The sequence below is a fragment of the Cyprinodon variegatus genome, unplaced genomic scaffold (assembly GCF_000732505.1).
Source record: "Cyprinodon variegatus isolate N-32 unplaced genomic scaffold, C_variegatus-1.0 Scaffold708, whole genome shotgun sequence".
NCBI lineage: Eukaryota > Metazoa > Chordata > Actinopteri > Cyprinodontiformes > Cyprinodontidae > Cyprinodon > Cyprinodon variegatus.
The window spans coordinates 233,451-242,209 of NW_015151161.1; the positions used below are offsets into that span (position 1 = coordinate 233,451).

Sequence of the window (8,759 nt, forward strand, 5' to 3'; positions counted from 1 at the left end):
TTGCTCCTGATTGCTTTTGTACTCCAGCTAATGGCAGTCCTCTTGTGCCACTGAAGCTCAAGAATGGTTGGTTTCCATTTCATTATATGGAAACAGCATTTTTTACTCAAAAGAATTTGAATCTAAAAGAAATGTAAGTATAATGTAAGGAATTTTACAAGCAGAGCTTATAACAAACAAATAAATCATCATTTTAGTCTTTTATAACCCTTATTTATCTAATAAAACACGTTTTAGAGTAAAAAGAAAGCCATGGGATTTATTACTGATCATCTTTTAATAACCATGTGACATCCTGACGCTTCTTCCTGTTTGTTTATTTGCATTTTTTTTTTAAACAAGACTTTTACAATCTTGTCAACCAGCGTGTTTCATTATCACAGGCAGTGAAACCACAATGCACATATAAATCTACAGGCAGACCCAAAAATTTTAATCTCCACTTGACATTAACTCACTCAACAGCTGCTTGAAGGCAAAAAGATCATCTTCCTGTTTTTGTGCATCAGTAATTACACATAATTACACACAGAAAAACACACATGCAAAAGCAATTTTATATTCTAGTTGTTTGATGTCTGCCATCTTGTTTAAAATTGTTTCAAGGCAGCAGGATTTGGGATATTTGTAACACGAAGGCTTTCTGCTCTAAGGTTAGAGTCTGTGTTCTATTAGCAGAAAAAGACTCCAAACATGTCTGGCTTCATGCTGCTCTCTAGTGGAGACTCTACTCTACACTATATGCTTCACTCATGGATGGGCAAATCTAAAGCAGCTTTTTACCAGCTAAGTGCTGTGCTTCTTGATTGACAAATAAGCTGAGTGGTTTAAATTATTTCAGTTTGTACTACACACTACTGTAAATAAATCATTTGGAACATAAATTGAAACTTTCCTACACACCATTCAAAATGCCGTAGGAATAAAATCTAATATAAAATGTTTATTTCCTGCAGTTCAATTTAGATCAAATCTAACAACATATTTATGTTTTTAGAAGCACACACATGTAAGTGTAGCAGTGTTGAATTGCTGAACCAGTTTTGATTTATTCAGAAGCTCCTGATCTTGGTTGATACTGAAGGCTCCAGTTTCTCCAAAAAATCGTCAATTAAAGGGATGGATGACTTTTACCACTGCATAGACTTCAAATTTCCTCCCATAATTTTTAATACAGCCTTGAGGTTATACAACTTTGTCTTGTAAGGAGCAGATTAATATTTATAATTACTTTTGTCAGATTAAAGTTATTTTTAGGACCATTGTTGGTCACAATATTACACTTTCTTTCTCCAAATGAAACACATAAACCCTCTTTTTATAACTGCCTTTGCTATTTTAGTGACTTTTCACTCCTGTTGATTGTCGACCAAACATAAATAGAATTGAGCTAGTGATAAAAAAAGAACAGCTTTTTATGCTCCGACCTCAGATATGCACAAAGAATTAAACCTCAGGGAAAACAAGCAGTCCATTTTATTTTGAATACATGAAAAAAAAGCTTAAACATCAAACCTCTTATTCTATTTAAAGATCTACATTTTGCTTCTGAACTTTACTGTTAACATAAAAATTGAAGACAAACACAAGATGAGCAGCACATCATGACAGGATTTGGAAAGAATACTCGTCGTCTTTGATTTTTGTTCCATTTTCTTATGCATGTTATTTCCAATATGCTCAGAAACTTTATTATTTAAATAAAACTCAAACAAACCAGCGGGTCAACTTTTCTCACAGCTAGGAGCAACAGCTGAAGAAAAACAGCAGAAACCAGCCTCATCAAGGCCACATCGTGACATTTCAAGTTTAGTGAATTTGATAATTGGCTGATTTTGATTCTGACAAGCGTGTCTTAACTGGCCTCCTCAGCTGCACTTTTTCATATGCCACATGTTTTCCCTCTTTTCCCACTCTTTCATTTGACAAACATGATTTAAAGCGAAGCCTCCCACACAATAAACACCCAGTGGTAAAGCTGCATGTGGCTGAGGGAGATATTTCCCACTCTGTGTTTACACATCTTCCAATCTCCAACAGCAGAAGCAGCAGCGAGTGGGGCTGCCCATCTGCTTCTCTCCTGCAGAAATGTCACCACAAGTAAACAACAGCACTACTCTGGTTCAAGCAGTAACTGAGCTCCAGCTGGGAGTTCCACTGTAGGTGAAGGTAAACTTCTAGGAAGCTGAGGCTGTGCCGCCTGGTTTATTTGGCCATGTAGGCTGCGACTTCTTTCTCCAGACTCTGAGCAAAGCGGTGGTTGAGGAAGAGGAGCTGACCATGAGGAAGCAGGCGGCTAAGCAGGACGTCAATACGACTGCTTTTCAGCAGGACCTGGAGGAAAAATGCTGTTAGTAACAGTTTCTGGATTGCTTTTCTAACTGAAACATGGGCCGAAGGCATCTATACCACAATGTTCAAAATTTCACAAGTACATTTGTTTGTAATGATCCTACTAGATCCTACCCAGAGAAGATTCCTATTTCAAAGCTGTGATGATAACACACATTCCCACAGCATAATGCTGCCACCATCAGTAAGATGGTGTTGTCTTGAGACTGACACAGTTTCTTTTATAGTGTTATGCCATAAGCCATGGTATAAATTTTTTACCTCAATGAAGGAAGATCTAGTTTGCTCTGCTGTGAAGACCCCAAGTTGCACCACCACTGTTCTAAAATACTCCAAGAGAGACACATCACAAGGACATGTGATGCCCCCCAACCCCTCTGCTGTGAGAGGAGGCCACATCGGGCGGAAACGTTTGAACGAGCAGGCCCAGAGCCAGAGACCATATGGCTAAATACTCTTCAACCCCATCTGAAGTTAAGTAGAATGAAGCTACTTCCATAAGGAGATACTAGAGCACTCCATGATTTACAGGAATAGCTTGGAGGTATTGAGACCACTGAACCAGGTGAGTCCAATCTGCATAGTGAATTCAATTGTGCACATTGGACTCACCTGGTTAATATATATATATATATATATTTTTTTTTATACTTTGTATTCTTCTTCTTCTTTTTTCCTACTGTACTGTGATGCAACGCTGCAATTTCCCCACTGTGGGACAAATAAAGGATTATCTTATCTTATCTTATAAGTGGCTGGGCAGAACTAACACATGGCATTGAGATGACTTGTTAAATCTACATTTTCCACTTCTGGCCTGGACAGCTGAGCTTTTTTTTTTAAAAAACTTTGGAGATGCTTCAGCTTTTCAAAACTAAGATCAGAAGCGGTTATGTGTCTGGAAAATGTTAGAGAGCATTACCAGCTAAAACATTTGGGTTTTTAATGGGTTTTTTTAATCATGTCGTTTGTTGAGTAAAGAAAGTCAACAGAGGTCATGTGGTAGCTAACTCAATACTAACCTGTTTTTAGCAGTTGTTCTTGAAGGTAATAAAAAAATTATCTGAATACGTTTTAAACACAATATACTGAAAACTTTTATGTTTTTTCTGATGTGCTCATTATAACTGAATGCTAGAAGATGACAAACGAGTCACTTAAAACGAGTCCCATCAGGTTTGCCAACTGTAACAACTTAATAACCCAAAACCTAACTTCAGAAGCTAAAAGAGTCCCTACTCCCTAATAATTCCCTCAGGAACAATCTCAATCTAAATGTTATTAATTTATGACTATGATTAAAATATTTCATCAATTGTTTCAATTAGCTCTTTAGATTTTCATTATGAATTGGTTTAAACACATCCTAATAGCTCTAAATTAGTTTGAAGAGTAATTTGACCTCACTCCAAATGCTTCAAGATAAATTTGGTTCTAAAACATAAATCCATAGTGCACTTTGATTTTATTGCATCATTTTATTGACTATAGCTCTCAATCATTATCATTTTTTTCCTTTGCCTTGTTTCATTCTAGCTAATTTTGTTTAGTTAAGTAAATGTATTCCATATGTGCAAAGTCAACTGCCAGACCAAAGATTTTTCCAAACACGCAGGCAGCTGGGTTTGTTTTCACAGAACAAAAAAATGACAGCCCGAAGGTTATTTGATTAAATAACATGATCAAAAAAAGCATTTTATAGCATAGCCAGCAAGCTCTACACAAATCTTCTAGTCAAAGCTAAGTCAGATCTCTGGCTTAAACCTGTAAAGCATTTGTGTTATCTGTTTTTATTCCTATCCTTCTAATGCAGTTTGAACAGCAGAATTAAACATAGTTGAAATTAAAATCCAGACTTGTCTAAAAGGAGGAGAACATAGGTAGATTGTTGACTTACAAAATGACAGAACATAACAGCTGGTAGAGTAATAAAGGAATGTTTCATCCTTCAGGAACAGATAGCAGTGAAAAAGTTGGTTTAAAGCAGTGGAAGGGAGGACAGTTGGAAACTGTATTAGGATCTTTTAATCATTAATGGAAGGAAGATAGAGAAATTGTTTCCTCACATTAGCTAAATGCTGGGTTGTACTTTTCCTGCTCTGAGCAAATACATGACCTTGCAGTGTCTCCCAAAATGTAACGATTTAGTGCGAACAGCAAGCTGACAACAGCACTACACAACAAAAACACACCTGTTTACAACTTTATCAAAGCCTCTTCATGGCATTCGAGAACCACAGTATTTTTGTTTCTGGAGTTTGATATTTAAGGGCTAAATTAAGGAATGTCTCTCAATGTTTACATTTGCAAATCCTCACCAGCAGGAGCTGCTCGGCGTGTTTTTTTTCCGAGTGGATTTTCCTAGCTGCTCTGTGAGGAAATTCTGTCTTCACAGAGTCCATGCAGAGGGGAGTGGAAGCCCAAAATGGCATTATTGTGCCTTGCAGACGCGTCCAGTATAAACCAAGTTTTAGTTGATGCAGAGGGTGGATCTACAAAGTAGGCACTTAACCCCATACACAAGCATATGAGGATTTTGCATGGCAACTGTCTTTTTTGTCTCCCCTTTGCGAGTCTGTTAACCAATGTGTTTGGATCTCACTTGAAATGTTGTGGTTGTAGTTTGACAAACCTTTAAAAGTTTTAAGCAGTATGGACACATCTCCAAACGGCAGAAAACATAAAGCATAGGAGTTGTACAGTAAAATCAAAGAATGTGGAGGGATAAAACATTACAACAGACTATCCTGGAGAAAGAGGAGCCAAACGTTCAAAAGGACAGATGCTCACCTCACTGCTCTGCCCCAGCATGTGCAGGTCCTCCAGACAGTGTCTGGTCAGGGTTCTCAACGTTCCCTCAGCCAGCAACAGATTTTCATGAGGCTCACAGACCAATGTGAAGCCCAAACTTTGGACCCCCAGCCACAAGACGCTCATTTCTTCAGAGAATGGGTCGCCCGCTCTCAGACGAAACACCCCACTGTCTGCGTCTTGCAAAACAAGAGCCTCGTCACCCGGCATCGCATCGACCGTCTGCCGACCCGAAGCCTCCCTGGACAGAGAGACGGCGCTCCGGACCTGCCTTGATAAAACAAGCATCAGTTAATTGACATGTTCTAATTCATATTAAAGCTCAAATAGGCATCTCATAAAATGTTTCTCCTGATGCTTTTTTTCTGACGTTAAATCTAAATAGACAGAGATCAGAGGACAGCAGGATATATGTGCAATGACACATAGCAGTAAGTCCAATCTAGAACAGCTAGAAAGGTCTATGGCAAAGCCCAGAGCTGGAAACCATGAGCTGACATGAAACAGCATAACCAGGCATTAAATCTCACAGCTCAGAGAGAGAAGTTATGCAAACTTCCTCAGTCACTGCTAGATGGTTACATGAGAAGGGTTCATGTCTAAGACTGGCTATAGAGGGTTAGCGAGGGCTAACTTCTTCCTTAGCTAGAAAACACATTTCTATTAATATTAGACAGGCACCGCTTAGGATTTTGGGAGCCGGGCACCGATCACAAAAATCCGAATCTGCCCACTGCCAATCACGGCAACAAATATTGGGCTTGAGGGGAAGAGAATGTGATCTGTGAAACAGAATTTGAAAAGAATGGAATTCGCAAAACTCAATAAAAAAAAACTCAAATTAAAACAAAATGTAAACATAAAGTCTGCACGTTGTTTGGAAAGACAATTATTTGAAATGATAAAATCTTTTATTGATTACGAAGTTTTTTAAAGTTTTTCTTTTATTTCCATTTATACAACTTGCATTGGAAAAAATCTAAATTTGAAAAGTCATCTTTACTTAAAATAAATGTATTTGTTCTTGAATTGGGGATATAAAAGAGACATTTTGCCAATGGAACAAGACAATTTACATTTAAAATAAGAAAAACAATTTCTGTGTCTTATTTCAAGTACATAATATCTAATTATCTTATTTTAAGAGTAAAAATACTCATTCCATTGGCAAACTGTCTCATTTACCTACTTAAATCAAGGGTAAATACACTTCATTTAAGAAATGTTTACTTATTTCTAGATAATTTTTCCAGAGTTCTCTTTGCTTGCAACAATAATGGAACAAAATTCACAATACAAAATATTGGAAAGGAGAGACTTCAATCAGGCCACTAATTTAGTTGCCATCATTGAGTTATCACCTCTCACTGGTATCTCACGTTAAGAGAGATGTGAAGATTTTGCAGCCCCCTAATATAGATTCTCTTCTCTATCTTTAGAGTCTGACCTTTCATTCTGAGGATGACTATATATTCTGGTATTCACTGGTTTTCTTTATTCCATTTAAGAACTCATAAAAAAGGGGGAAATTCATTTCAGGTTTTCTAAAGCGATAGTTTAAATCCAACTGAAAACAAGGGCGTTACCTGTTTATGCATCAACATTATGACATCCCTAATCTGATTTCTATAAATCTCATCAAAGTTCATCAAAGTGCTGCAGATTTAATATTTAGGTCTGAAGTGTAGAAGTTCCTGATTAAAAAAAAACAAAGCTAACTTTTAAAGTAAGATGAAAGGCATTGATCTAATAAATTTGGCTTCAGCTACCATTTCCAAAAATGATAAAAATCGAACGTTTAAAAGTGGCACAGCCTTATTAACAAAGCAAAACTCTTCATTAATCTTTGCAACATAATGAGGCACCAGCTCATTAACTACACTTTATACTTCAAAATAAAAGCCTCCAACAGCCTGTCAAAACCCCTCACATTACATAGTAAATATCAGGAGATACAGGGGAATTGAACAAATCTTTATATCATTTATTCATCTATTCATGTGTTTCTCTCAACATCTTCTGAGGGACATAACACCATGAAGTTTGCATATTGTCACATTAATCCTTTACAGGGCAAGTTACCATTTTTGATCACTTGCATATCCCTTACAAATGGAGTCCCCCCATCCCTCAGTGAGATCTAGAAGCACAAGATCTATATCCAGCCATTCAGCAAAGATTCTGCTACATAGCTGGACATCTTATTTTGGCATTTGACCAATTAGATGAGTCCTTGAATGATACTGTTAATTAAGTTGAAAAGGTTAAAAAGTCGAGGAAAAGGTAAAAAGCTAATTGAAAAATTAAAAAGTTAAGTTAAAAAGTTAATAAGGCTAGTTAACAATTATACTGAGGGTTATAAACTAAAAAATCTAAGTGCCAGTATCAGCATTAATGCCTCTAAGCCAGGTTATGTTGTACAAAAAAAATGTTTATTTTACTCTCAGAGTGTTTTTCATTAATTTTCTTAAAGAAATACTTTTATTTGTCTTAATATATTCAGGCAAGTTGGCATTTCTTGTTACATTGACATTAATTTTTTCCATCAAAATATCCATATTTTTTTATGTTACAAAGGTAATAAGATCTTATCCTGAATTCCAATAACATTACTGAGTGCCCTTTATAGGGTTAATAGCAACAGAAGAGTGAATTTGTGAAATTAGGTAATTTATAGTAGATATAAAAGTTTTATTGGTCAACAATGATTTGTGGTTTTCTCTGAGGTCTGCTTGTTTTTAGTTTGGCTGTTCACCACTTTCACACGACCTGTAACAAAAATACAGGGACATGTGTAAACTTAAACTTTGCTCCAGTCCAGTAGCTAAATGTTATAAATACAGACCATGCAGCTGGTTGTTTTTTGGTGCATTTAAGTTAGTAAGTAAGTAAACTTTATTTCAATAGCACTTTTCACAGACCAGGGTCACAAAGTGCTGCACAAATTTATAAAAACTTTCTATAAATTAAAACAACATACAAAAACAGTAAACACAGTATTAAACTAAAAAACGAGTTTAATGAACAATTAAATTAAAAGAACCGTTATTACTCTTGTATTTTGTTAGATGCTTAATGCTAACTAAAGTTAACGGATTTGAAAACGTTCTCGATAAGTTAAACTATATTTTAGAAGCGAGTCTGCTTTTCTACAGTTAGAATTGTGTTTTCTAATATTTCATTTTTAGATAATTAGCAGCGGCTCGTGCTTTAGGACAATGCTAACCTGGCTACCAAAGAGATCTTCTCCTTCAGCAGGAGTCTCCTCTCCTCCGGCTGTTGGTCGGACAGAAGCGCTTCATCTGGACCGAAGACCCGGGAGTAAAGCACCCTGCTTTCCCCGGCGGACAGAGCGCTTACTGGACACACGGTGTTTATTAGGAAGCACCGGACCATCTTTGTATTTATAGGTTGAAGTAATAAGTCGTGAAACGTTTATAGAAACTTAAAATCTTCTTCTGTTTTGTCGCCTTCTCATAAGCAGAATCATTACTTCCGGGTTGGTCAGGTGATTACTAAACTGGTGACTGCAATGTGGTGTATTCACCAGCAGAGGGCAGTCGAGGTTTTCTTTGTCTTGTATGCTGTGTATTGCA

General features: G+C 36.7%; 1 protein-coding gene across 1 annotated transcript; it reads right to left on the reverse strand.

The window, feature by feature from the left end:
• Positions 1 to 1,463: 1,463 nt before the first annotated feature.
• Positions 1,464 to 8,657, reverse strand: ap5s1 (adaptor related protein complex 5, sigma 1 subunit). Its single transcript, XM_015394776.1, has 3 exons — positions 8,390 to 8,657; positions 5,143 to 5,434; positions 1,464 to 2,334 (listed from the first exon to the last, which is right to left on the reverse strand). The coding sequence occupies exons 1-3, from the start codon at positions 8,557 to 8,559 to the stop codon at positions 2,206 to 2,208; spliced, it is 591 nt and encodes a 196-aa protein (XP_015250262.1). The 5' UTR covers positions 8,560 to 8,657; the 3' UTR covers positions 1,464 to 2,205.
• Between the last annotated feature and the right edge of the window lie 102 nt (positions 8,658 to 8,759).

Bases quoted from the DNA above. Each gene is read 5' to 3' on its own strand.
- ap5s1 (XM_015394776.1), bottom strand. From the start codon at position 8,559: ATGGTCCGGTGCTTCCTAATAAACACCGTGTGTCCAGTAAGCGCTCTG. The intron at 5,435-8,389 runs GTTAGCATTGTC...TGTTTTATCAAG, and splicing joins AAGATCTCTTTGGTAGCCAG to GCAGGTCCGGAGCGCCGTCT. The intron at 2,335-5,142 runs GTGAGCATCTGT...TTTTTCCTCCAG, and splicing joins TGCTGGGGCAGAGCAGTGAG to GTCCTGCTGAAAAGCAGTCG.